Source organism: Paroedura picta, chromosome 3 (genome assembly GCF_049243985.1).
Source record: "Paroedura picta isolate Pp20150507F chromosome 3, Ppicta_v3.0, whole genome shotgun sequence".
NCBI lineage: Eukaryota > Metazoa > Chordata > Lepidosauria > Squamata > Gekkonidae > Paroedura > Paroedura picta.
Window position 1 is genome coordinate 37,040,399 of NC_135371.1, and position 27,937 is coordinate 37,068,335.

Below are 27,937 nucleotides of genomic sequence, written 5' to 3' on the forward strand. Positions count from 1 at the left end.
CTGTTGGAAAAATAACAAACTGTTAGTTTTGTTTTGTGGCTGGTGTAACTTTGAATCTTGTAATTTATAATGTTCAAAGTTGCTAATGTTCAATTGTGTAATTTGTAAGCTGGAGTTAGTTACTTGAAAGATTTGTACATAAAAGAGTTCTATATATTTTGAAAAATCAGCTGTATATAAAGTGTGTTGTAGAATGGAGATAATTTAATAAAAATATTTTACCTTCAAAAAAATATTTTAACCTTTCTACCACACTGAGACCTCCACTAAGATTGAAGGGAACTTTTAAAGGGAACCCTGGGGAGTGAAGTGGATGGGGAGGTCTACTGTAACAATCACTTCTCTTCCATCTCCCATGGGCAACAAAGCCTTCTGCAAGTAGAAAAGAATATTAGGCTGTAAGTTCATGATTTTATCTTGTTCCCCGATCAGTTTTGGAGGCAAACATTGCTGTAAGGATTTCGGAGAGAAACACTGGGGTTTTGCTTTCTTTTAAAGGTAAATTTTGTTCTTATGCCTAAAACCTCTTTATCAACTGCTTGGCTTTTAAATTTAGAAATAACTTGCTAGACGCTGTAAATGTAAATGATCAAGAATGGTTTGTGACTGTAATCCATTTTTACTGCAATCCTAGAACACTTCCTTAAGTATAAGCCCCATTGAATAAAAGGGGACTAGATGTACTTACTTCTGAACAGGGATTATTCTAACACCGCAATACTGCTCACCTGCTTTAAAACAAAAAGTGCTTAAAACTTGGATCTTTTAGACCAGGGGTAGTCAAACTGCGGCCCTCCAGATGTCCATGGACTACAATTCCCAGGAGCCCCTGCCAGCGAATGCTGGCAGGGGGCTCCTGGGAATTGTAGTCCATGGACATCTGGAGGGCCGCAGTTTGACTACCCGTTTTAGACATTCAAAAGCATGACGGTGCAAATAGTTCCGCGTTCTTTCGCACAAGCGCGTGATAAATTAGTAAACGAGCGGGCTGTTTCGCAAAATTGTGAAGGCAGCTCGGCAAGTAAATAAATAGCGCATTTTAAAATTATTTTTGACATTCCTTTGTGCCACTTTGATTTCCTTACACTACATTAGGGCAATCTGGCACAGGTTTACACCCCTTTCGGACACGCTTTCGATCAATGGCGTCAACGAATTAACAAATTCGCATCTTCCCGCGACCTTTTGAATGTCCAAACCCAGCGACCCCAAAGCCCCCAGGCGGAATCTGCACGCACTGGCCAGAGCAACCCTCCCCTTCGCCGCCCTGCTGCTGCTGCGGCGGCTCTCATCGATTTTTCGACACTCGCCGCAGCCAGGCTTTTCGGCTCGCGCCCGGCCTCCCCGCCCCGGATGAGCGCCCCTCCTTCCCTCCTGCTCATCGGTGGTTCGGCGCTCGGCCGGAGGCTGCCGCCCGTGAGAAGCGCCCCCCCCCCCCGCGCGGTCCTTTGGGGCGGGGTCCGGCCTTTCCGACGCGATCGCCGTGGCCGCCCTCTGGAGGCTGAGGTGAGACCCGGCCTCTCCTGGCGGCGCGATGGGGCTGCTCGTGCCCGCCCCCTCCCTCCTTCCTGCCGTGCTCGTGTGAATGAGCCGCGGCCTCCCGGGTGCGAGTCAGGGGGCCTTTCCACCCCCGCGGGTCAGGCTGCCCTCGGCCTCTGCCGCTCGGCTCAAGGGAAGGGGGGCAGCAACACCCCACCCACCCAGCCCCGCGTGGAGGTGCTTGTTGGGGTGGGAGGCCAGGGCGACCGTGGCTGGAAGGGATCTCCCAGATGTCTGGCTGGGCATTCCCCCTGAGGACTGTGAGTAGCGCCTGTCAAAGCAGCCATCCTCCGCTCGCTCTCATAGAAGAGCTGGAAGGGGCCAGACAGGCCTTCCAGTCCAGCCCCCTGCTCCATGCGGGGTCAGCCCCAAGCATCCAGGATAAGGATCTGTCCGGAGGCTGCTTGAAGACTGTGAGGGGGAGCTCGCCACCGCCTTAGCAGTCGGTTCCACTGCTGATTTACTAGGACTATGAAAAAACTGGGTGTTTTGACTGGGGTTCTGCATCAGCCCAGCTGTTTTACAAGTAGAAGGGGCCAGGTTCAGTCTTTGGCATTTCTAGTTTAGTTACATATCAGCAGCTTGGTCATGGGAAAGACACCTTCTCGAGGTGAGGAAGGCTGAGGTGGGGTGAGGCTGAGAGTGTGTGACTGGCTCAGTGCCCTCCAGAATGGAGCTTTGAACCTGGAAGACTCAGGTGGGTAGTCATGTTGGTCTGAAGCAGCAGAAGCAAGTTTGAGTCCAATGGCACCTTTAACACCAACAAAGTTTTATTGACGTTGAATATAACTTTGTTGGTCTTAAAGGTGCCACTGGACTCAGGCTTGGTTCTCATTTAATTACTTTACTTTCTTCAAGGTCACGTACAGGATAAACAAAACGGTAAACACTGACGAACAAGGAACACAAATCCTAGTAAAACCTCCCAAATAATATTAAAATCAGTAGCAGTACCAGTAGCAATACTTATTTTATTTTTGTATTTATATGCCACCTTTCCCTTAAGGCTCAGGGCTGTTCAAACACATTAAAATACAATAATATAATTAAAGTTTAAAATTTAAATTCATTCAATGTAAAATGCAATAAATAACACTAGTCTGCTTGGTCTGTCTCCTATTCCAAGGAATGGAGAGAGGAAGTTGTGAGTATGATCTTTGAATGCAGTTTGATTGGGTGGATTTGGGCGGAGAGGCCAGCTGTGTTTTGATGTTTTTTTGCTTTAGGCCTCAATCATAGGTCTGGTGGAACAGCTCTGTTTTGCAACCCCTTTGGAACAATTTAAGGGCCTGCAAGGCTGCTTTGCTAGGCAGAGTGATCCCTTTTACCCCTGAGAGTTCAGTTGTCTGTCAAAATGATAATCTTTCGTTTGAGACTAAGTATGAGCCCATATGAATGGTTCTGGAAAAAGTATTCCATAAATGGAATTCCATTCATTCCTGGAAATCACCTTAACGTTCTTGGATAGTTAGCTTATTAGAGGATTTTAAGGAGGCTCCTAAATTAGATAAAATGGTAAGATGAGGTCTCAATCTTACTGGATTTGAGGTATAAGCTAAAAGACTTCTTTGTCACTTCATACCTTTGGTAGACAACTGAACTCTCAGGATTTTTATTGCTACTGCTTCTGTTATACTGTTAATGTTTTTAAAATTATTTACTGATTGGTGTCTACAGGTTTCAATAACTTAATAATACATGCCTGTGCAGAGTGAAGGACAGAAACCTAATAGTCAGACAATGCAGGAGAGATATGCTAAAAGTGTACCCCTTTTCTCTCCCTAGTTAATTCTGTAATAGCAGCTTGGTTTCTTTGAGCCACCAAGGAGGGCGGCGGGTTGAAGAATTAGAAAAAGATCAGAAAAAAATTGTGATTTCATTTTGTTTAAAATCATTATTTGGGTCTGTTTCAGGGCAATGCTTTGCACACTTTACCATTTTCCCTCCGTTAGTCCTTCCGTCATGTTGAATGGCATATCATTGCTTCAACGCTGCTGAGATTTGGAGTCGGTTTAGCTTTTGAGTCCCTGGCCCACTATGGCAGCAAGCTACACACCTCCATTTGATGACCCTGGGGAGGTGCGAGAGGGCTTTCTGTGCCCCTTGTGTCTGAAGGATTTGCAGTCATTTTATCAGCTCCAGTCTCATTACGAAGAAGAACATTCAAGTGAAGACAAAGATGTCAAAGGACAGCTTAGAAGTAAGAAACACTGTATCTGCTCTGTATTGTTCTAAATGTCTGGTGTCATGGCTGATTGGTAAAATTATAGCTCTCACTAAGCCGTTTTTTCTTTATAACTGTAGGTGTATGTAACCTTTTGAGTAGCACCAAACATCAGGTAGAATGGAATGGCAAATAACTAGCAGGTGGACAGTTGGTTGCAGGATCAGTTCAACATACTAAGTACACTGATGAACATAAGGCTGTAGATTTTTGTAATGAACACTGCAGGAGATAATTCCTTTATTGAAATAATTTGATTATAGTGGATTATAGAACACATAGCAAAATTAAGGATGCAATATGCAAGCAAAGGCTGTAGCCAGCTTTTTTGGTAATTAGAAGCATTGATTAATTGATACAAAATAGCGCTAGCTGTGCCACTGATTCTGAAAACAGAATGGGCAAGATGATTTCTTTCACTGGGCTTACTTGTTGATATAAGGGTCTTTGGTTGATAAAAGTATATATACTTTAGGTTTTAATGGAGCTTTTCTCATAGGAAAAAGGAACAGTTTTTTCTTCATGGCAAATCAAATTTGTAATAAATTCAAATTCTGACTGTGGTGGTATACAGGTGTGAAATATTTATGTTGTTGAAGATTTTGATGGAACTTGGAAACTTGAATTCTCCAACAAGACCAGAGGACCATACTATTTAAAATGTGGGATACACACACTTGTGCTTATTTGCATTCGCAGTCCTTCTCTTGCCTTTTCCCCCTTGTATTCTTGTATTCAGAAAGCTATCTAAAGACAGATTCTGATACACCTTTAAACTCCTCCATGTTTGGCTCTGGCTATGCATGTGGAGGAGGGGTTCAGGTTAAGCCAAAAACTGGATTGAAATGGTTAACAATAGGAAGTGTACTGAATTTGGTCTGTTGGGATGCCAGTTATGATCATTTCTCTGAGTTTAAAATAACATAGGCTAGGACCTCTATATCTTGCTTGAAATACATTAAAATAGGCTTGTAATTTCTTCTATCCTCTGTCTTCCCCCCTCAATTTTAAATCTTCAATTTATATTATACTTGGCAATTTATATTATAACTGGCATAGTTTGTCATAACAAGCCATAGGTTGGATCTAAAGGCTCCATGCTGCTAATGGCAGAGCCTTTCTTTGCAGCCCTTAATTATAGAAAAGAACCCTGGGATCAACCCATTGTGTGTGATGTGTCACAGTCTCTGAGCTCTTTACTACTTGAAGCTGTTTAACCACATGACACTGCTTTCCAAAGTGGGATCTAAAACGTCACTTGTAAAATATTTATGCATATTTGTTTAATTCATTGAGCCCTCGGGGAATGGTGAGGTATAATCTAAATAAAATATCCCACTTTTCTCTCCATTGGAGACCCAGAGTACTTTATATCATTCTCCTCTCCTTCACTTTTATCCTTACAACAATCATACGAGGTTGTTTTGATGGCATGAGCCCGGATTGGAACCTGGATCTTCCAGATTCTAGTCTGAGACTCTAAACCACTATACCACGTCAGCTTTTCTAACTTGTTGGATCCATACACAATTAGGATGTTTTTGCCTTGGAGTCCTACTGTCTTGGTGATTTTGACACACACAATGTTTTCAGAAAACGATTCTTAGGAGCACTCTCAAAGGATAAAATATGGCAACCCTTAATGGCCATAGCATTTAAAACATTTAGTATACAAATGACTAACCAGACCTCAAGAACCGGTTTGGCTATGAAGTATAAGAATTGGTATTCAGTGGTTACTTATGAGGCACTTCTCTCTGTTCAAAACAGCCTTGGTGAATTGCAAGAAGCAAGTGGTTTTGTTGAGGTGTTAATTTCCTTTACTTGTAACAAGTTGTTTCCCAGCTCTCTGAAGATTGTTAAATGCGTCACTACACTACCTTTAAAACGCTCTTGTCCAGTGTTCTGTTTCACAGATTGCTTTCCAAATTAAGCCTTTGTCTCAGGGAACAACATATTCCTGTGAGCTGCCAATAATTGAACTTGGTGGTTAACTGACACATTTGTATTCCCACTAGGTTGAGCCAAGTAGGAGTATTTTATCAGAGCTGTGTTCTTATGTGAAGCGTTTACATAGCTCTAGTCATCTTCAGGGTTTCTTGCAAACGTCTGATTAATGTGCATAACATTCCTAAGAGTTGGTGGGAAAACCCCCAGGATTTTGCAGGTGGAGAAGGAGAATGGTCAGGGTCTCAGAGACAAGTAGCATAAAGAGCGTATGAGAAATGAGAAGCTCTCTTATAGTGTAATTAGCAGCACAATCCAAAACAGAGTTACACCCTTCTAAGCCCATTGACCTATCTACTATTTGACCATCTTTCAGATCTGGTCCAAAAAGCAAAAAAAGCAAAGAATAAACTCTTGAAACGAGAAGATGACCGAAGTGATGGAGGTCCTCAGGAGCGATATGAATCTTACAGCTATGGTGGAGTGGATCCATATATGTGGGAACCCCAGGAATTAGGTAACTAATCAAGAATGGTGGGCATAACAGAAAAGCTCCACAGGAAACACACTCTTATGTCCAGTAGGTTCTGTCTCTACTGATGTTAAAATTAAGAAGCATCAACTGGCAATTTAACTGAATGAAATTTATTAGGTTCTAGGGCAACGTATAGATAATTAAATTCCATTAGACTTTTGTTGTCTTCGTTTTTTTTCTTAAGCTTGTTTGCTTAGCTTTATGCTTTGTCACGTCAGTTTATATTGCACTTATACTGTACGAGTCTCTGTTTTTAAAATTTGTGTGGCATGCTGATTTGCTCGCTATATGGCATTCTTTTGCAAACCTAAAGTGGGGTGCATGAATCATGTGAAGAGTGGGATCTGCCCGGGAACTTGGCCATAGCTACAGCATAAGAGGCTGGTTGTATTGATACCACACTGTGACATCTTTGAGGCACACCGCTTAGGTTAGAGTTGTCCAATGTAGCAAGATCTGTGTGCAGTAGGGCCTCTAGTTCAGAAAGTCAAAGTTGGCATTACCCCCTATGATGTTCTTGAAGGCCAGGAGGACCTTTAACATAACACAGTGGTGAACAGGAAAATGGGTGCCTTCAGAAGAGTGTGCCTTTTGAAACATGGCAATATATCTGGGGAACAATGTTGCATTACACAGTGAACAACTTGCTGTTTTGTCTCTTGCCCGTCCCTGAAAAATGGTGCAGTTGGAATATGTTGCTTAATTATGTTTTAAGGTTAATATGCAAACTGATTTTTATAGTTTGTAGGTGACTGGATGTTTACAATACTTATATACCCACCTTTCCCCCAAACATCCCAGGGCTGCCTTGTTTCAGTTTCAGTAAGAACATACAAATTACAAGTTCAAAGTGCTTAGGAATATCTCTCTTACTAAGGGGGTTTGGTTTATTAAGGGAGAGATTTGGGAGAACTTGCAGCAGCCATAATGCCATTTTATCGGTGGAAGCAAGTACTCTGTGACTCAGTGAAGGCTGCATCAGGATACAAGAAACAGCACAGAAAACCTAAGATGCCCTTATTTCATGCTGGATTTAGTGCACAAGCAGCAACAAAGAGCCAGAGATACCAGATCATAATAAAAATAACAGTTAACTGAGGGTATAAAATCGAGTGGACCTAGAGAGCTTCTTGACTTGTTTATTTTTTATCAGGTGCTGGAAGGAGCCATCTTGCCGATTTTAAGAAGCACAGAGCAGCCAGAATTGATCACTATGTTGTGGAAGTCAATAAATTAATAATCAGGTTAGAGAAGGTAAATTGGCTGTTTTCTTCTCCCCCTGTAGAAATGCTTAGCAATTGTACCTGAACCATTTTTATACGCTACAAATACTGCTTTTGAGTTCTTTTGCTGCCCAAGGTCCAATTATAATTTTAGAGCAGATTGCTGAGTGCAGGCAGAGTAGCCAGTGTTATCTCTTCAGCATTTTCTTGTCAAAGAAAATCTGGAGATGAGATGAATTATGTGGGTCTAAAATCTGTAAAGGTATTTCTGATGAAGCTTTAGTGCCATTTTCCATTGGCGGAACCGTCAGCTATCACATACAATGACTCTGCCTCCTGCTCCGAAGACTGTGTGTTCAGAACTGAGAAGACTGTGAAATCCTCTATGCTCTCCTTTGCAGGTTTTGTGCCTACGTTAATTTTGAGGTTTGAAGTTTTAGAATCTCTTTATTTTCCTACCCCTGGTTTAAGATACAAACTACCCCTGGTTTAAGATACAAAGAGGGCTAGCTTGGTGTAGTGGTTAACAGTGGTGGCCTGTAGAGAACCAGGCTTGATTCCCCACTCCTTCACATGCAGCCAGCTGGGTGACCTTTGGCCAGTCACAGTTCTCTCAGAGCTGTTCACACAGAGCAGTTCTTTCACAGCTGTCTCAGCCCCACCTACCTCACAGGGTGCCTGTTGTGTGAAGAGGAAGGGAAGGCTATTGCAATGATGTTGTCATACACCCTGAACTGTGTTGGAACAGCGGTTTAGAGCAGTGGTCCCCAACCTGCGGGCCGCGGCCCGGTGCCGGGCTGCGAAGGCCATGGCGCCGGGCCGCGGCTCCCTCTCCCCCCCCCCCGCAGTAAAAAACTTCCCAGGTCGCAGGCTTGCTGCCCGGGAAGCTTCTTACTGCGGGAGGGCGGGGAGAGGGAATCAGGGCCGGCCGCGCCCATGTGGGTGCGGCCCGATGCGCAGGCACAGCCCGCGGGTGCGGCCCGATGCGTGAGTGCGGCCCGATGCGTGGGCGCGGCCGATGCGTGGGCCGCGGGCCGCGCCCCAATGCCCTGCCGGTCCCCAACCTCAGAAAGGTTGGGGACCACTGGTTTAGAGGAATAAAGATTTATTTATTTTACTTATTTAGACCACTTTGAGACTTCTTTGGGTCGTTAAAAGTGGGGTACAAAAAATCAGCTCTCCTCCTCCTCCTCTGTTTGCTATACATAGTTCTCTCCTCCCCCTTAAACAGATTGTCTCAGAGTTTTCTTACCAGTCTGCTTAAATTTTCTTTCTGTTTTCCCCTGCCTGTATTCCCTTATGGACACTGCTGTAGTGGCTCTTAAAATGTTTGGCCAGCACTGAGGTAACAAAGTTATGCACAAGGGTGATTTTATAAAGTCTAGAAGGTTCTAAAAGGAACAAGAAGAAGGCAGAGATTTTGGTTCTTTCATTAGCCAGTTATGGTATTTTTAAGCATTGTGCAGTTGCAATTTTGCCTCAATACTTGACTGATCTCTTTTGTGGTCCTTCTCCTTTGTCAGCTTACTTCCTTCGACAGAACCAATACGGATTCTGCGAAGATAAGAGGTAGGTGCTAGCAGCCTAGACATTTGCTAGTGGCTTCCAGCTGGGACATCGGCAATTTTATTTGACGGCTTTTTCATCCTATGACAGCAATAGAGAAGTCTGTTGTGCCTTGGGTTAACGATCAAGATGTGCCATTTTGTCCCGACTGTGGTACTAAGTTCAGCATTCGGAACCGACGTCACCACTGCCGCCTTTGTGGGTCTATCATGTGCAAGAAGTGCATGGAACTGGTCAGCCTTCCCTTTGCAAGTGAGTACAGTGGTGCGGTATAAGTAATTTGGGTTCCTATAGCGATGTTTTTCCAATTCTGCTTTAATTCCTCTCAAATATATTTGCAATCCTATGGTTTATAGTTCCATATATTAACTCCTGCCTTCCAATTTACAAGACATTTTGCTGATAAAGGGTGTTGCTTAAACGTTAAAATACTCACTTTACTCTGTAAGTCCATGAACTCACATTTATATAGCTAAGGCACATCGTTTTCACAAGTTTCCGCCATTATAATTCCTGGTCATTCTGTTTATCTTAAGATCAAGATGATTTGTCTCATCAGTCTACAGACGGACTCAGTCCACCTGGAGAACGTAATAATCTGGTCAGACTTTTTAAAAGTCCAATTTATAAAATGGCTGTAATAGAATTTGTTTTTAAAATTGCCTTTCTCTCAAAGATACAGAAAGCTCACAGGTGATTTGTGTGCAGCCAAATCAGATCTTCAACTTCTTTCTTGCCAGTTGAATCTGGTATGCCTCCATAAGGTTATATGGCATCAAAGTTCCCATTTAAGCAATTAATTTAAATAAGAACAAGTTATGTGTGTTTGCATGGTGAGAACGCGAAGCCTCTCTATTGAAGAAAAACGATAGCCAGGCATGAAGCCGGTTGCCTGATGCACCACAGAGCTCAGTTAGCTAGCGACAGAGATCCCTTGAGAGACAGTCCAAGAGGTGCATGAATACAGTACATGGTGCATTATTCTAAGGAATAGGCGTGAGATTCTGTAACTAGGGTAATCATCCAATGAAAACTCATGTCGATGGATAATTAATCTTAAAAAAAATACAACAGGTTGGCAACTTTAGAGATATTGCTAAATGGTAGCAGAGTTGTAGGCTTGAGTCCAGACTGGATATTTCTATGGGCCAAAGATTACTGTTCACAGAACTTTATATTCCTTCCCCCCCCCCCCTTCCATAGCAGCCTGAAATGCTCCACAAAATCCTGTTCTTTTGGAAGAGAGGATCCCAACAAGAAGTCTGGAGGACATTTTGGGCGGTCATTCTTCATGGTCAGAAATCCTTGCACGCGTGGAAAGGTTAATCTGGATCCAACCCATAAAACAGGAATGATTCAGTCTTTGGAAAATGGCTATCCTTGGAACAAACCCTGCTTAGGGATTAGTCCTACCTGTCCTGCAGTTGTATTGCTGTGCTGTTCAGTATCCAACTACCCCAGTAGTTCTGTACAATAATGCTTCTTTTAAAAATCATTTTTTTGCATGACAGAGAAAAATCTTGATTTAATTCTTCCTAACAATAGCCTGCAAATTAGGCTATTGCCATTTTCGGACAGGTACTGGTGCTGAGCTGAGTGCTTGGACTTTGGTTCCAGGCCAGTGCCCTATAAAGTGGATGTTGCCTTCTGTTCCTTATGAGACATTGATGTGTCCTTCCAGGTAAGCTCACCACTGCCAGCAAGGAGGTCTTGGCCTCTCATACGAGCCCAAACTGCTCACCCAACAGTGTCCATGGCTCTCGCCGTGGCAGCATTAGTAGTATGAACAGTGTGAGCTCTGTCCTGGAGGAAAGGGATGATGATCGAATCCGGTGTTGCAGGCACTGCAAAGATACCCTGCTCAAAAGGGAGCAGCAGATTGATGAGCAAGAGCACACGCCAGACATTGTGAAACTCTATGAGGTAAAGTGGCATTTGTAAAATCGGAGGAGGGAGGTTGGAAGCGAGTGGAAGAAAAATGGAACTTGGGATAAGTTGCAGAGTATTTTTAGCCATTATTCAAATAGAGCCTAATGCAGTGTTTAGGGTTTAAGACAGGGGTAGTCAACCTGGGGTCCTCCAGAGGTCCATGGACTACAATGCCCATAAGCCCCTGCCAGCAAATGCTGGCAGGGGCTCATGGGAATTGTAGTCCATGGACCTCTGGAGGACCCCAGGTTGACTACCCCTGGTTTAAGATACAAAGAAAATAAGCCTTTCCTGGGTCCTGCAGTCTGCAAATGAGACACTGAAGAGATAACCGGGGAGACGGGTAAGGCGATTTCATTTAGGAGGTCTTCTTAAAAAGAGGCATTTTTCTGATGGAATGTGAAGTTAGGTTGAAAACAAAATGTTGAGGATTTAGAACTGAAACTCTTCAATTTGCTTGGTCATATGTGGCCCAGGCTGTTAGAGGACGAATCTCGTATCAGATGATGGTCCAAGCAATGGAAGAAAGCATTCTGGTGGTTTACCGGTTCAGATTAAACCTTAGTTTTGCAATTCTTAGAAGTATCGCTAATCATTGACAGGGCCACTTTGATAGATGTGCTTGAACTTGAAATGTTTTTTTTTTCAAATCTGTCATTTGCTATCACAGGCGTTGTTGCATCCAGTAAGTTATGATTACCGGCATTGTACAAATCTTCTGGTTTGTCAGTCTAGCAGCTATAAAAAGATCTGATATACAGAGTAGGAAAAATAGAAATGCTAAATAATTCTGCATGTCTTTGGATGCTGGATAAGAACTAATCTATGGGTTTTATTGATTAATCAAGAAACTCCGACTTTGCATGGAAAAAGTGGATCAGAAGGCCCCAGAATATATAAAGATGGCAGAATCATTAAAGTAAGCTTTCCAGCTACGTTTTCTTTTAAAATATAATACAAAAGCTCTCTTTAAAACACATGAAGAAGGAAAAAAGATGTCTACAGATATTTTGCTAAAGTCCAATATTGCGTGTTAATAATTTTGATATGGTTCTCCTTACACTCTACCTTTGGAGTCCTAGAAGTCTCCATGCAGGTTCTGTGTGATGCATGTATGAATGTGCCTTTAGTCAGTGAGAACTATCATAATGTTAGAGAAAATTTATAAGCAGATGCTTGAGAATGTTTCTGGCATACTAATTGTAAAATAATGACGTGCTCCCATGATATATTCCTTTGTCGCAGTTTGATAAAAAAAATTCGGTTTGATGCCATTCCCTTTTGAAATGTTCTAACACATTAGGAGATGTTCAGGCAAGCGTAGATTCAGTGGATAGCCATGTTGGTCTGAAGCAATACGGTGAGGTTTGAGTCCAGTGGTATCTTTGTGCAACAAAGCTTAATGCTGGGTACGAGCTTTTGTGTGTGCGCACTTCTTCAGATAATGGTAGTGATAGAAATGTTTGTTGTTATAATAATTTGCTTTATAATCACAAAGAACATAATCGTAGCATTTAATGGGTTTTGTTTCAATGCCTTAGTGAACTTTCCAATGCCCACCTGAATGATGAGGGCAAGGATTCCATGGAGTATTTCTTGGTCAGAAGGGATTTCCATTGGTAGGATGTGACTTTCCTCCTGATGCAGCCTAAGTTGCCCCCTGAAATGCTGGGGCAGTCTGCTTTGTGTGTGTGTGTCTATGCACATTTGGAAAACTTCTTGGGGATTGGAAGGGAATGCAGCAAAAATCCACCTCTGCCTTTTTCTGGTGGCTCCTCTGCATTTACTTCAGTGTTCTTCCTGTGTCAGTCTATTTATTTATTTAGATTTTTATACCGCCCTTTCCTACGGCTCTGGGCGATTTAGGTACAGGGATGCCTGTTTTCTTTGTGCTTGATAGAATGAATCATGAAGGATGCTGGTTCCCCATCTAAAACGGGGAGCTTTTGTTGTCGAAAAAGCAAAGGTACTGAGTGTGTCCACAAATCCATAATATTCAGCATTGCTGACATCTTTGGATCCCCTTTGAATTGACAGTGAAGCTCAGGCTGAAGTGTTTTGATAAACAACTCTAGATTCTCTTGGTGTAATGTTAAGGGCTGAAGGAAAACTAATAACTTAAGAATTTGCACTAATGTTTATAGCAGTTTACTTAAAGATCTGTTAATTTCACACATTATTTGGTTGAGCGGCCCGTGGTTTGCAATTTGGTAAGATAATTTAGTTAAAGACTGCAGAGCACTTCATATATAAAAATAATTGCTGTATCAATGAGGACTGTATCCAGAGGTCTGTAACAAGCCTGCTTTCTTCCAGTGCTGGGGAGACAACCTACAGTCTTGAACATGCTAATGATCTGAGGATGGAGGTGCAAAAAATGTATGAATTAATAGATGCTTTAAGGTAAGAAAGACCAGCTGTTGGGATGAGATTCTGCAATGATTGGTGTCTTTGGGGCACAATCTGAGCACAGTGATGGCCATTGATTTCAGTCAGTAAATGGTAATAACTGCCTTAGTGGGACTACAGTTGGATTGGACTGTGGGGCTGTAGTCTGAAATTGACTTGATGCGACTGTAGAAATTAAATCTAGTATAAAACTTTAGTCTCTGTTGATTTTGCATGTACATGAGGTAACACAGTTTTATGACTGGATAGAATTAACAGGCTTAAAAATGCTTATAAAATACTGTCATGTGCCTACCACAAGCCAAGTGCACACACACTACACTGTCTCTTTTTAATCTCCAGCATTTAGCTCTATTTGTGAGTAGGAAGATTTACAGGTGTATTGTGGTTTATTGATGTGGGGCACATCTTCTGGTGCACCTTGTCAAACAGAAATGTAGACGGACATGACATCTGTCGTTCCACCCATGCCAGAAGATGAAGGGCCCAGCCAGCTGCCGTGCCAGCCCCTGGGGCCTGGGCAGCCGTTGCGCAACCTGCTGGGGCTGAAGCAGCGGCTGGCCCACCCTAAAGGCATTTGAAGTGGCTGCATTTGAAGTGGCTGCACCAGCCCCTGGGGCCTGGGCAGCTGCTCTACAACCTGAAGGGGCTGAGGCAGCAGCTGCCTTGCCCCCAAGGCCTTCACAGGAGCCACGTTGTCTCCTGGGGCCTAGGCACTTGCTGTGTGAACCGTGTGGGCTGAGATAGCAGCGTAGGAGCAGGTAAGCAGGAGGGAGGAGAGAAGGGAGTGTGTGTATGTGTGTGCATACTCGCGTGTGTGTGTGACCCGCAGGGGTCGAGGCAGCAGAGGAGCAGATAAGCGGAAGGGGAGAAGGGAAGGGAGCGTGTGTCTGTGTGTACACATGTTTGCTTGCTTTGAGGGAGGGAGGTTGGGAAACCAATAGGAAACCAATAGGGAAAATTAGAGTTGGGGAGGGGGAAGTCTCTTTCTAGCTGTGTTTGCCAGTGAGGGAGGGGAGAAGAAGCAGAGAAGAGGTAAGGCGGATGGGGGGGAAGGAGTCTGTCTTTCTCTCTGTGTGTTTGCGAGGGAGGGAGGCTGCCCTGACAAAGTCACTCCAGAGCAAGTACATGTCCTACATACCCTCTGAGAGGACAAATTTTGTATCAATTTAATTTCTATGCAGCCCTCTCAGCAAACTGGCTCAGAGCCGTATATGACAGGTAAACATAACAACACTAATTAAAAACATACAAAAATGAGGTTTAAACTAAACTTAAATTGTGCAAACATCAACCAGATAGATGTTATATTGCTCAGCTCTCTTAGAATTAGATTGTAGTCTGGAGGTGGTTATAACTTCTTGTTGCTGGTATTGCTGACACATTTATGTGTTTGATTTAGCAAGAAAATCCTAACTCTGGGCTTGAATGACGAGTCACAACCTCACCCCAAAACATTACAGCTTCAGAGAATGATCAGATATTCAGCAACACTTTTTGTGCAGGTTGGTACTTTTCTGTGGTATGAGCTGGTCTCAGGTGTCTGTTTACACTGTGTTTAGAAACATAATTACATGGTGATGCAATAATTGAAAGCAAGATACATTTTGCAGGGTATTTTAATGCTTGGTATCCTGGTTCAGAAAAAAACCCCAAATATTTGTAATATTGATCTTCTTGTTTTCAAACCCTTGTGATTCTTATTCATCATAGGTTGCTAAGTATTTACACTGATCATTTACAAGACTGTAGAAGGCTTTTGCATTGTATCTTAGTGCTAGATTAAGTAGGTAAAAGTCATTAACCTTATCTTTCTGGGGTGGTGGTGGGGAACTCCCCTGCTCACACAAAATTGGCTGCATTCCTGCCAGAACACAGATTGCTTCCATTTACATCTTAGTCTGCAGAGGTTACCAAAAATTTCTAGAAAGTTGTTGAGAGTAGTTTCATTCACAGAGGCAGTTATATGACTGAAACTGATCTACTCTTCTGTATTTCTTTTGTTGGTGTATCTCTGAAGTCCAAACGGAAGTAAGACTAAACATTCTGCATAGCTGATTTAGTTATTCTAGCCTAAACCCATTCATTTCAACAGGTTTAGACTGCGGTAAATCTTTTTAGGATTGCACCGCTAAAGAATTGCAGACACTAGAAGTGGTGACTGCAAACAGATTTTTTAAGTATTTGATAAATTCATAGACAGCAGTCTTCTCAGTAGAAATCATAAATCTGTAGGTCTTGTTTTGGGAGAACTTTAGATCTGATAGATAATAGTTTGAATCCCCCCCAGGAAAAGTTGCTGGGTCTGATGTCCCTGCCAACTAAAGACCAATATGAAGAATTAAAAGAAAAAAAGAAACATGAGATGGACAGAAAACTACAGATGGAGAGACAGGTAAGTGCTCCAGTTAGATTATATTTCTAGTAGTCCTTATATCTGCATATTAGCTATGATAAAAGAATCATTAATACCTTTTTGAATGACTGTGAAAGCAAGTAAAAGCACCGGCTTGGAGCCTGTGCAGTGGCAAACAGAGTGAGATAGACAGTGACTTTCCCAACTCTTTCCTCCCTACATTTGTGGGAAGTATAACCTCCATGAACCCCATAGGAGTCACAGTAGGGAGCCACAGTGAGATCCATAAAAATGGTCCTCTTGTGAGGGGAAAGGCCACTTAGGACCACACAAGAAAGTGTGAAGTGCTGCTGCATTAGGGACATGATGCACTCCCAATCTTTTCCTTGTGATACTTCTGTGGTTTGGAGTAGATGCAGAACAGCCCCTTCCCACACTCCTTGGCAAAAATAAATTCCAGACCATATGGGAGGAACCTAGTATCACCCTCGTGAAAACTGAGGCAGCATTGGTGTGGGCAGAATCTACCACATTAAGTTCTCCCACACAACCTGGCACTTAACTTGTTTACCAAGGTGTATGAAGAAATGGCTTGCAGCAGCTCCCACACACTACCAAACTATCATGAAATGGTGATCCCTCCCCCAAGGCTGCTCCCAGGGCGCCTGTGGTGGTGGTGGGGCATTGGCCTGTGTCATGGACTAGGGTGTGAGTAGGGTGGGTGTGGCTGCACCCCAACTTGCCTAGCCAGCAGGGGATAAAGCGGGCAAGTGGCAGCTTTTTGCTTCCTCGTGGCCAGTGGGACAAGTGACAGCATCTCTCCTTCCCACTGGGTGGAGGGAGAGGGAGAGCAATATTTCCACCTCGTGGCCTAGAGGCAGGCAAGGAGGGCCGAGAGTGCCCCGGCTGCTTTGACTGGCTCTGGCTGTTAACATTAATTTTTAAACCATCAACAAAAGTTGTTTGAATGTTCTTTCAATACAAAAAGTGCTTGCGCATTACTAGAACATGTCAATACTGGGATAGGGGAGATCCCTAATATGGAGCAAGGAAGGGAAAAAAGCCTGTTCTTTGGTATCATTAGTTACTGCATACAGACGGAACTTCAAGAGCTGTTCCTTTTGCTTGCTTTTGCTAGGCAACATTTGACTCACACAGAAAACTAGAAGAGAGGCACATGGATGTTGTTTCCAGATCCTTAGCAGCATCCAATGGAGAGATCTCCCATCCCAAAAGGGTTGCAGTGAAGAAAGCGGAAGGCTGGTTGCCTACTGCCAGCATCTCTCGCCAGCAGGAGTGCACAGACCCACTTCTTCAGCAGATTGACAACATCACGTCCTTCATTAAACAAGCAAAGGACGCAGATCGTCTAGATGAGGTCCGGATGCTGCAGGAGAACCTGCGGCAACTGCAAGATGAATATGACCAGCAACAAACAGAGAAAGCCATCGAACTCTCCAAAAGGCAAGCTGAGGTGGAGGAGATGCAGAGGGAACAATTGCAGATCCTGTGCGAAAAGGAATGGGAGAGGGAGCATAAGAAGAAAATGTCCCAGCACTCAAGGACACGCTCCCTGGACTTCAGAGAGATGCACAATAAATTAGAGATTGCCCCGGACAGTCTAAACCAAATAGCACACGCTTTGGATCTAGATACTACCCTGAGCCAAAGTAGCCCAGGCTGTAAAGTTTCTTCTCCCAGTTGGAGTGAGCAGGTGCTGGCTGGTGAGAGCCCCATCTTCTGTGCCCAACCTCCAGGAGCCCAAGAACACCACAGAGGGCCAGAGCACACTAAGACCATTGCCCTCAACCCTTTTGAAGAGGAGGTCGATATTGGCACTCCAAGGGGGACGCCCAGTGATCCGTTTCCTAAAGATTCTTCCCCTGCGGCTGCCTTGCCCACCAACGCCATGAACAGTGGCTTGAAAGAATACAATCCATTTGACGAGGAGGAAGACTGTCAGCAAGCCAATGGAGTTGCTGCCAGGGCTGCAAACCCTTTTGAAGAGGATACTGGGAATTCACTTCACATGGCTGTAGGTAATCGGGAAGCCGGGAACCCACTTAAGCCAGCGTATCCCTCCACAAATCCCTTTGAAGTCGATGACGATAATGAAGTGTTGAGCGAAGATGCGATAGAAGAGGAATTGCTTCTCCAGCAGATAGATAATATCAAGGCTTATATTTTTGATGCCAAACACAGTGGGCGGATGGACGAGGTAGAAGTGCTGACTGAGAATTTAAAAGAACTGAAGCGCACATTAGCAAAACAAAAGGAGAAATCCAGCTGCTAAACCAGTGGCTACATCTGCACACACACACCCTTTGACGGTCCCTGATCTGTCCCGGAGGCCAGGCAGATGGGACTCCAATGAGTAGCAGGGGCAAGGGGGAATTCTAGGGGCTGCATCCAATCTTCTGCACTTTGGTGTTGGGCATTCTCACTATTAGTCAGACATGGCAAACATTGTCCGCACGACATATAATGCTGTGGTAACCTAAGACCCTGTTTTACATTTTAGAATCTCTTTTAAATTACTCACAGCCAGTTTTTATCACAAACAGACTTTGTAAGAGCATGGCTGTGCTCTCTGGCATCTCCTCTGCTTCTGATGGCAGAGGCCTAATGGGGGAAGTGGAGACTTTCAAGCACAAGCACTTGGGAGCGAGGCAGCCTGCCCTCCTTCACTTGGTATGTGGTTGCTATCGCAGTATTAGAAGCTGGCCTCCTGAGCCAATTTTTTTTCGCAAGCCAAGGGACCAGATTGTCTCGTAAATGCTGCGTCAAGCGCGTCTGGCGGAGCCATGTTCACCTGCCGCGTGTGCAAAGAACCAGTGTTAGAAAGCAGGCTCCTGAGATCCAGTGACCTGTTGAATTTAAAAGGCCAATGATCTGACTGTGCAATACAAAAATGACACAAAGGGATTTTAAACTAGATATGGGTATTTGTGATGCAATAGATGTGGTACCTTTGTTTTAGGAATCAGTCCTTGAACCCCATCTTGAAATTATGAACTATTTTTTCCAGTTCTCATCTACATTACAAGCTTAAACTGGCTTTATTATAATGGCTTAATCCAGGAACATATCACAAGGATGCTGAGTTGTTTATTTTGTAATCACCTGGAACTACAGTTCCTGGGATTTCTGGAAGGGTAGAGGTGCCACAATAGCCGAACTGATTGCTGCATGGTCTTGGATTTGGTATTCTTTGGCAATTACTGTAAGGGCAACATGTCATGAGGTCTGCTACTAATGGCAAATCGAAATGGGGACCAGTTCACAAATAACAGGTTAAAAAGTTATAGCTGACTTTCAGTTACCTCTGCCTAAGTCTGCCTCCTCTTGAACCTGAACTATAAGGGAAAGCAAGGAATCTTCTCAGCTGCTTTGTACCTGGAGTGAAAGTGACCACAGCGTCCGTTTCAGGAGTGCTTCAGGGTAGGGAGCTTGGGCTTGTAGTCCACCGGGCCCAAGTGGCTCTGCAGTTTCCGTTCATTTCTCTGATGGGCCCATGTAAGACCTGCTTCCATAAATGGAGGCCGGGAAGCAGTCATGGTGGAGGTGCTGCTGCTTGTTTCCACATTTGCTAAGCTGTGAATGCCTGTCTTCTATATTTTTTTGAAAAACCTTCCAAACAGGAACTGGAATATTTGGAAAAAGTCATAATAATTGCAGCAGGAGGGGCTATTGTATCATTGGTTGGTTTTCACTTGTACTGTACAAATTTGGGCTTTTAATTGTCACCACTTGAAGGGGAAGCTGGACTTCTTTTTTTGGGGAGGGGGGGCAGGGAGACAAAGGCCCCAAGATGTCTACCAAGTTTGCTGCACAAATCCAGAACTTTACACTCACATTTGGCAAATATTAGTCTAAATGCTAGATGGAGAAAAGGGGTCACCGGCAAGCAGAGGAACACTAGCTAATTGCAAACTTGCTAACTTGGTGATGCAAAACGTTGGGCTCCAGGTATCGCAGAGAAATTTTTTCAATAAGCTGTGTTGGCAGTTAATAATGTCGAGAAGTAGGGCAGCAGTTTACATACTAAATTTTATGTATTACAGCTTTATCTGTTTCCAGTGGGGCTTTAGGCTGTGGCTCAGCTAACTTGCTGCATCCTCAAAAACAGCTTCTTTTAATCAGCTTCAGCTGTCCTGGGGAAACGATTTGTTCAGAGCCAGCATTCACTACAATAACTGCACGAGAAAGTGCTCATGTCTTTAATATTTTTTGGAAAGGGAGTTTGTGGTGCTTGTAACAAACCTAGTAGGACTGAGGCTGAATATCAGCAACAGCCAGTGGGAATATGTGTCTGGTAAAATGCAGTAACCTAGCTATGTCTCTACACTTTTTTAACAGTGCCCTACAGGTTCTATCAGTAACGGCATATTGAGTCTTGTAAGGCCAAACTATTTATGATGGGCACCAGATTTACCCAACACCTTTTCATCTAGCCAGCCAGAATAAATGTTTCAGTGGCTTCACTTTTTTTAACCATGTAAAGCGTTACTTGCATTCTGCCTTGTTTGTATGTACTTCATAGCCTAATAGATTTAAGACATATTTGTGTACTGATGTCCTTCTTCCAACACCTGTTGGTTTGTAGCTCTCATGACTGCAAGTCAATGTGAAAGGTGACTTCTCACTAGGATTGTGATAGACTGCCTTTTGACCAGCCTTCCATTTGTACTACTGAACTGACACTATGAAATGGAACAAAACCATGCCATCGTGAAATTTAGCATTAACGACATCTGTTTATACACTTGCATGCACTACTCTAGTTTGCAAGCCTTCTGATGAAATGAAATAAAATAACATGTTTATTTTGTGTGTATGGGTAGTGATTTTTCAAGAGGGTGAGGTTAAAATCCTACATGAACTGACAGTAGTTCTAGTTCTGTGTGTCCTGTTTTGAGTCTTAATTGTATCGCCTGTAGCATTTTAACAGGCCTCACTCCTACCCTAGCCCTGGAGTTTAAAAGTATTAGTGAAGGAACGATGAACCTGGTCTTTCGCCACTTAAGCATCACTTCTGAAATTTCTACATTAATCTTCAGCACAGAAGAAGTATTTACATCTTACGGTATCATTTGAACCACAAAAACAAGAGAGAGGGACCTACTGCAGATAATTTACTTCCTCATTCAACCTACTGTACAGCTACAGGTTATTTACTTTATATCCCACCTTTCTCTCCCAATACGGACCCAAAGCAACTTACATTGTTCTCCATTTTTTCCTCACAACCACCCTGTGAAGAAAGCCTCTTGTGGCGCAGAGTGGTAAGGCAGCTGTCTGAAAGCTTTGCCCATGAGGCTGAGAGTTCAATCCCAGCAGCCGGCTCAAGGTTGACTCAGCCTCCCATCCTTCCGAGGTCGGTAAAATGAGTACCCAGCTTGCTGCTGGGGGGTAAACGGTAATGACTGGGGAAGGCACTGGCAAACCACCCCGTATTGAGTCTGCCATGAAAATGCTAGAGGGCGTCACCCCAAGGGTCAGACATGACTCGGTCCTTGCACAGGGGATACCTTTACCTTTACCTTTTTACCCTGTGAAGTAGGTCCCCCGCCAAGTTTCCATGGCAGCATGGCTTCCCAGATCCTGGTCTTGCACTTTAACCGAAACAAGCTGGCTTAACTGTGCCTATGTTGTTCACTCTTCCTTTCAAAGAGGTTAACTCCTGTGCCCAATTCTACCTGGCAAAAAGTAGTCAAACACTATGAAATACTGTCAACAGTCCTAGAAACTTGCCTTTTTGATTTCATAAAAAGCAGTAGAGATGAATGGTGAACTGAGGTCACGGTCCAATACTTCATATTGGTCTCCTAATCCAAATATCTGAAAATGGGATAGAAACTTTTTCTCTGAGTCGCTAAGTCAATTGGGAACCGTTCAGCAGAGCCCATGCAGAGAGAGTATAACTGCATGATATACAGTGTGTGCTAATGAAAACTGGCTTAAATCAGAATATCAAAGCTCTGCTGCAATTCACTTTGAGTCTAAAACAAGAATTGATTACTTTATTTGAAAAAATCGTCCTTACATTAAATAAGTCACTATTTGGCTATCATTGAAGTAGTCTCTGACAGAAGAACGGTGGTTTCATGAAGATTAACTTTGCCAGCTTCCTTCCGTAGCGATGATCCAGAGCTTTTAGTCCATGGCATAGGCAAGCTTCAAACGGAACTGGCTTCGGAAGCAGCCTCCTCCTTCATAGCCATTTTATACTTGCCCCTCATCTCCTTTGGTAAAGGTACCTTCCCAGGGCAGGGAATCTGGCCTTTTATTTCACACATACATTCGCGCAGGTGGTATTTTTTGTGGCCGAAGCTTGCAGGATGCAGTAGCTTCATTTTTTCTCGTGCTTCTTTCTGGAGCGTTTCCCTACCAGAAAAGAGAACATTAGGTGCAAAACAGGCTTAGACAACCACATTCAAGCCACACCAAAATTATTTGAATGCCAATCAACTCCCAAAGCCTTTTGTGCCCTCCCGAAAGACACTGTTGTCAAGCATGCCCATTCTCAGTTCAACTGTGGGAATGGGTGGTCACGGACCGTTAGGCATGCAAATGCATGGCCACGGCAGTGCCCTACTTCGTAACAGGGCTGCTGAGACGCCTGTTAATCATCCAAGCATCACAATGTCACGCTGTGACAGACTGAGCAACCTGGCCCCTGTGCTAGTTTTGATAGCACTGGAATTCCTTTCCCTTCTGTAGGTCCCAGCAATTCTGAGCTGGTTGAAAAATGCCAAATCCTGGCTTGTGGGTCAAGAAAATAATTATAAATAAATCTCCAAGCAATGCTTCTCACTAGATGAGCAAACAAAGAAATCCTTTAAAAGTGTTGGCTGACTGAGCAATCTATCTCACACCCCAGAATGTAATAATGCAAGCTGCTAATGGATCAGCAGTCTATCACAAAGCTTTTGTGGCAGCTGCCACTTGGGAATTTCTTAGAATTCAAGGGTGTCGGGAAGACCCAAGAAGGCTACGAACTACCTTATGAAGATCTCTTAAGGCTTGCATCTACAAACCACATAGCAGCACTGGAAAAGGCAGTTCTGTGCTACAGATTGTTAGGAAAGGACTGCAAATTAAATGGTAAATACTGTAATACCCTTGTATAGGTCTTTGGAACATTTGGACTACTATGTAGAGTTTGTGTCCTGCCATCTCAAAAATTAGCATCCAAAGTTAGCCCACAGGAGATTGGGCTACCTTCCCTACTAGGAATAAGCCTACTAAGAATATGTCTAATAGTCAACATGGCCCATCTGTAGATACTTAAATCCATAGACCGGGGTCATATAGAGCAAGGGGAGATTTTTCAACAAACTTGGGGGTTCCCACAGGTTTTCGAAGAAATCTGAAGGGTTTTTTTTTAATGGGGAGGCGTTAAGTTCTCTCTAAATAGAAGAGCATTGCCTGCCCTTATACAAAGCTCTGTGTAGTAAATAGAGTGGAACTTGCTACTGCCAGAGCTTGAGAGGGAGCAGCAGTGAAGGTGGCAACACTGCAATCAGACAATGAAGGGGCCAGCAAGAGATGCTATTCTCCTTCCCCAGAGGGAGCCAATTGAGCCCACAGGCAGGCTCATAACATGTTGACTTCAGCATCTGGGAAGGACCTTAGAGGGAGAATATGAGGCTCTCTTTGGGCAGAGGCAAGGGAAAGGAGAACAATTGTGCACCAGCAGCAGAAGCAGTCCAGTGAAGAAATGGAGTGAGTGATGGGGTCAGAGAGGTCAAGGGTGCTGGGTAAAATGGCAGCCTGAGCCCCTGCCGACTAAGATGGAACAGAGGAAGCGGCAGTGTTACAAGCTGGCAGACAATTAAGCATGTGAAACGGAAGAGGCAAGAAGAGCGAGAAAGGAAGACAGAGAAGGAAAAGAGGTGGCAGAGGAAGGGGGCATGAGGTGCTCCCTCCTACATGAGTTCTCATGGATCCTGTTTTTAACAGTATAATCAGGATACATCCTCAAGGAAGAGCAGCCAAATGCAAACCAAAATAAGACAAATTTACAAGCCTTATGAAAGTAGATAAAAAGAGCACCTAATTGGTACCAGTAGGTATTTCCAAAGTTTAGGAGTCACAGCAATAAAGATCTACCCATCAATGTCATAACCTCTTTTAAGAAAGGGGTATCAGGCAGGGACTGATCTGCCTATTATAACTCGGTATAAACCACTTAACAGTAAGGGCTGTGGCTCATAACCCTCCACAAACCACAGCAGCTGCAGTTGGGGAAGATGCAAGACTGTTTGGATTCTTATCTAGGATTTTCTTAAGTCTTAAAAATACTCAAGATAAAGTGGGCTCTTTTTATCGTATGTGGTGGAAATGTGATAAAGTATATAAATTTTGGCCCAAAGTTCACACTACCATGCAGAAAATGTGGGGTCTGTGTTTCCCAATAAAAGCAGAGTATATGTTATTAAGTTTACCACCGCAGTGCCTCCCGACATGCACCAGAGGACTATTCTTTTATACGACAACAGCCGCCAGATTAGTAATGGCAAGAAAATGGAAGGCACAAGAACTACCATCGATAGAAGATTGGCTGAACAAGTTGGCGGACTTGGCCAAAATGGCAAAACTGACATTGATGCTCAACGGGAAAACTGAAGAAGCCTTTCAAGAACAATGGGGCCCCTATCTGAACTATTTAAACAGATAGCCAAAGTTGAATAAGAAGGAGGTTATCTTCTAATACATTGCTATTATAATGTGTAAGTAGTATGATGAGCTAATTTTAACAATTCTATTTCTTTCTCTTACTTTCTGAAAAATAAAGATCTGTAATAATAATAATAATAATAATAATAATAATAATAATAATAATAATAAATAAATATTCCCCCCCTCAAAGTTCCCAGAAGTGCCACTTATGCTCACATACATGAAGATAAGGTCCCCTTAATTGGGACTATAACTTACCAATAAGATGCCTCACCTTTCAAATATTTGAGTGGACATGATTTGGGAATGCTTGAGGCTACAAAGATTATTCTGGCTTGGTCCCCGATTGCCACCCTCCCTCCTCAGCAAGCCCTGCCATAAGAAATGGCAGTGATGCAACTGTGCTGTTCTAAGGACTCTCCTCTCCCAACCAGCCCATGTCTTAGATGGTTTCCACTAACACATGTTCCTTTGGAGTAACTCACAGCCTGAGAGATTCAGGCAGGTAGCACTGTCGGTCTGAAGCAGCAGAATAAAGTTTGAGTCCAGTGGCACCTTTAAGACCAATAAAGTTTTATTCAAGATCTAAGCTTTTGCTGTCCTTTCAGCCAATCTTACGCTGGGGTAATGAATTTAGATTTTTGTCTCTTTTTGGTCTCAGGTTTCTCCCAACATGAAATGCACTATGTTGAATTTGTTTAGTGACCAGTCTCAGTGACCAAAACAAACAGCATATCCTCTTTGTACTTGTCTGGTATATTTTTATTCAGCCCTTCAAATGGCTGAAGACTGCATATATTGATCCCCCATCCCCATGTTAGTCTCCTTACAACCTGGGAAGTTAGGCAGGCAGAGAGTGGCATGAGGATACACAGTAAGTGGGGTGATTTGGATCCAGGTCTCCCAGAGTCTAGCCCAACATTTTCACCACTACAATATAGCTATTTTTTGAAGGCATACTTACTCGTTTTTGCCAAGAATTTTCTTAACATGCTGCACAATCTCTTTGTTAGTCTTTTCTTCCACATCAACAAGGACTTGCTCTCCGGTATCTAAAAAACAAATTGTACTACAAAAAGTATACCTGCATAATTTCCCCGCCGAAAACTACCATTCTCTCCAATTGTAAATTGAAAAACACTTGTTATATACAACTATGTGTATCTAATTATTTTATTTATTTATTTGATTTCTATACCGCCCTTCCATAAGACTCAGGGTGGTTTATTGATCTGATGAAGATCAATATGATTTAAACATGTTAGGTCTGAACTTACTGTCATTTGTGTTGTACACACTGAGATGTTTTGTGTGTGCCCAGTAGATATGATATTCTTTTCCGATTTTTAAACATTTTTGAGCTCTAATAATACATTGTTTTTATTTTTCTATATCTGATTTTATCTCTAACCTTTATGGTTCTCACCTGTTCTCCAGGTTATTTGTTCTTCATGTCATTTGTTGTCAGAACAGCAATGCAACAGAAAACTTGGTGGGTCAATGCCCTCTACTAGGATGCTTTGAAGACATGACTGGCTTGCCTTCTTCAGAAAAGGCTCTTACAAATCGTTTTGCCATTTGCCATTCACCGAGTTCTACACTGTACATCTAAAAATGTGTTTCCATTGGAGGAGGGGACTCACGCACTCCAGCAAATGTAAAACAAAACCTCCACTTACCCAAGTAGAATTTTAAGAAAGGTGATGGTGTCATGTTCTTAAACATCACAATCTGGACCCAGGGGTTTTTGTACTGAATCTGAGGTATGTTGAAAAAAACAAATTTTCTATAGGGGAGGGGGAAAAAGAGGGCACAAATCAGGCAGACGGGCACACTGAAGGATTCCTGCACAACTTATGACTTTGCTGCTAAGCGAGTATGAGAGGAAAAGGTGGAAGATACTGTGTCATTCAATAAGGCAGAAGAGAATTTTATAAGGCTATATAAGAACAAATTCCAGCATGTTAATCTGCTCCAGTTACAACATCTTGCAACATTTTAAGCCGTATTAAATATAGCACAGCTCAACTAGCTACCCAAACGTAATATGGCTGCTTCAATAAAGCCTAGGCCAGGATTTCTCAACCAAGATTTCATGAAACCCTGGGGTTTCTTGACAGCTCTGGAAGGATTTCCTGAATGGGTGGGAATTAATTTTTAATATATTTTTAAAATTTCTTAAACATGTATAGGGTGTATGATCATGTTGACCTGCCCCATATGTGATCATGTTGATCCCACCCCCTAAAATGGCCAATGATGGAGGGGGTGGAAAGGGGAGGGGCCCCAGGTGGACATGTCCATAGCTATGGTTCCCAACCATATTCTGCACTTCTGGGGTTTCTCAAAGCCTGGAGAAGGGGGTTCTCGCCAGTTCCGGTGTCACAACACCCTTTCTGACTCTGTCCTCCCTCGGCCCAAACTTCAGAGGGGGCGCTACAGACTTGACTTGATCGCGGGGGCACCTCAGACAGACCTTTAGTGCAGCTTCCCAAGAGGGCCACGCAGTTCACTTCGCACTGCTGCGCAGCCTGTCCCCATGCGGCACAGAAGAGCAGCACGCCTTTCACTGTGGCATCAGCTTTTGTGGCGAAGACAGCGCTGGCCCCGGGTAAGGTAAACCCCACACCACCCTAAACTTGCCTTCGAGGTGCTCGAAGACGGGGCACCCCTCCCCGCGCCAGCTTGTCCTTCCCCGGCCCCAGGTGCAGCAACAGGCTCCCTGCGGGGCCCCACGGAGAGCCCCGCCGCTGCTGCCGCCCTCACCTGGCTCCGTCGCCGAGCTCCCCGAAGGTGTTGTAGTTGACGGTCATCACCTTCACCGCCGCCTTGAAGACGATGTCCCCCTGGTTCAGGTACTGCAGCGTCCTCCGGATGGGGAACCTGCCCTTCATAGGCATGTTGGCAACACCGCGGGGGCGGGGGGGGCGCACCACCTCCAGCCCCGGGAGCCGCAGGAGGGCGACGGAAGCACGCGCCGGACGGCAACCAACCCGCTGCGAGCCCCAGACGGAAGAGGAAGCCGCAAGGGTCTGCCTCGATCGCAAGGCATCGCGGGTAATGTAGTTTCCCTCAGGAAGAACGAAGGTTGAGGCGCCATAAGAAACAATAGCGCGTTTTACGTGTGGCAACGGCCTTCCTCGTGAATTACAAAATAAGTGTTAGATACATGAGGTGGGCTTTACATAACGAAAGCTTATTCTGGAGTAACATGTGTTGGCTTCCAAAGTGCGGTGAAACTCCTGTTTGTTCCAGCAGCAGCAGCAGCTAACACACTGGGATTGCAACCAAAGGCTGGAAGCAGTGAAAGATGTCTTGATCTAGGTAGATTCAAATGAGTAGCCATGTTGGTCTGAAGTAGCACCTTTACGACCAACAAAGATTTATTCAAGGTGTGAGCTTTCGAGTGCAAGCATTCTTCCTCAGACTATGAACTGACCATCATAACAGTAGGAATATATAAGCAAAAGTTAATCCTATTATATTAGTGAACTGTGATTTAGGAAGTCCGGGTGTGTCCAATC

The 27,937-nt window shown here is 43.7% G+C and overlaps 2 protein-coding genes and 1 long non-coding RNA gene across 4 annotated transcripts in view; 2 read left to right on the forward strand and 1 right to left on the reverse strand.

The window, feature by feature from the left end:
* The first annotated feature begins 1,355 nt into the window (after positions 1-1,355).
* On the forward strand, positions 1,356-20,559 carry RBSN (rabenosyn, RAB effector). 2 transcript variants are annotated; one of them, XM_077325312.1, is made up of 12 exons: positions 1,356-1,506; positions 3,453-3,739; positions 6,087-6,227; positions 7,399-7,499; positions 8,992-9,037; positions 9,125-9,286; positions 10,716-10,957; positions 11,812-11,882; positions 13,280-13,366; positions 14,775-14,877; positions 15,663-15,767; positions 16,867-20,559. In XM_077325312.1, the coding sequence occupies exons 2-12, from the start codon at positions 3,577-3,579 to the stop codon at positions 18,019-18,021; spliced, it is 2,376 nt and encodes a 791-aa protein (XP_077181427.1). In that variant the 5' UTR covers positions 1,356-1,506; positions 3,453-3,576; the 3' UTR covers positions 18,022-20,559. The 2 variants fall into 2 exon arrangements, with proteins under 2 accessions (XP_077181427.1, XP_077181428.1); XM_077325313.1 differs by lacking the exon at positions 1,356-1,506 and adding an exon at positions 1,527-2,236.
* Positions 20,560-21,737: 1,178 nt separating this feature from the next.
* MRPS25 (mitochondrial ribosomal protein S25) lies at positions 21,738-27,434 on the reverse strand. Its single transcript, XM_077325327.1, has 4 exons — positions 27,180-27,434; positions 26,093-26,199; positions 25,378-25,465; positions 21,738-22,115 (listed from the first exon to the last, which is right to left on the reverse strand). The coding sequence occupies exons 1-4, from the start codon at positions 27,311-27,313 to the stop codon at positions 21,908-21,910; spliced, it is 537 nt and encodes a 178-aa protein (XP_077181442.1). The 5' UTR covers positions 27,314-27,434; the 3' UTR covers positions 21,738-21,907.
* The window catches only part of LOC143831837 (uncharacterized), a 35,198-nt gene continuing 34,512 nt past the window's right edge, over positions 27,252-27,937 (forward strand). The window contains exon 1 of the long non-coding RNA XR_013228981.1: positions 27,252-27,470. This is a non-coding gene — a long non-coding RNA (uncharacterized LOC143831837). The remainder of the gene's footprint in view (positions 27,471-27,937) is intronic.

Coding starts and splice junctions, on each gene's coding strand:
- RBSN (XM_077325312.1), top strand. CDS start 3,577: ATGGCAGCAAGCTACACACCTCCATTTGATGACCCTGGGGAGGTGCGA. Junction 3,740..6,086: donor TGTCAAAGGACAGCTTAGAA/GTAAGAAACACT, acceptor ACCATCTTTCAG/ATCTGGTCCAAAAAGCAAAA. Junction 9,038..9,124: donor GGATTCTGCGAAGATAAGAG/GTAGGTGCTAGC, acceptor ATCCTATGACAG/CAATAGAGAAGTCTGTTGTG.
- MRPS25 (XM_077325327.1), bottom strand. CDS start 27,313: ATGCCTATGAAGGGCAGGTTCCCCATCCGGAGGACGCTGCAGTACCTG. Junction 26,200..27,179: donor GAGCTCGGCGACGGAGCCAG/GTGAGGGCGGCA, acceptor CCTCCCCTATAG/AAAATTTGTTTTTTTCAACA. Junction 25,466..26,092: donor TTTCTTAAAATTCTACTTGG/GTAAGTGGAGGT, acceptor TTTGTTTTTTAG/ATACCGGAGAGCAAGTCCTT.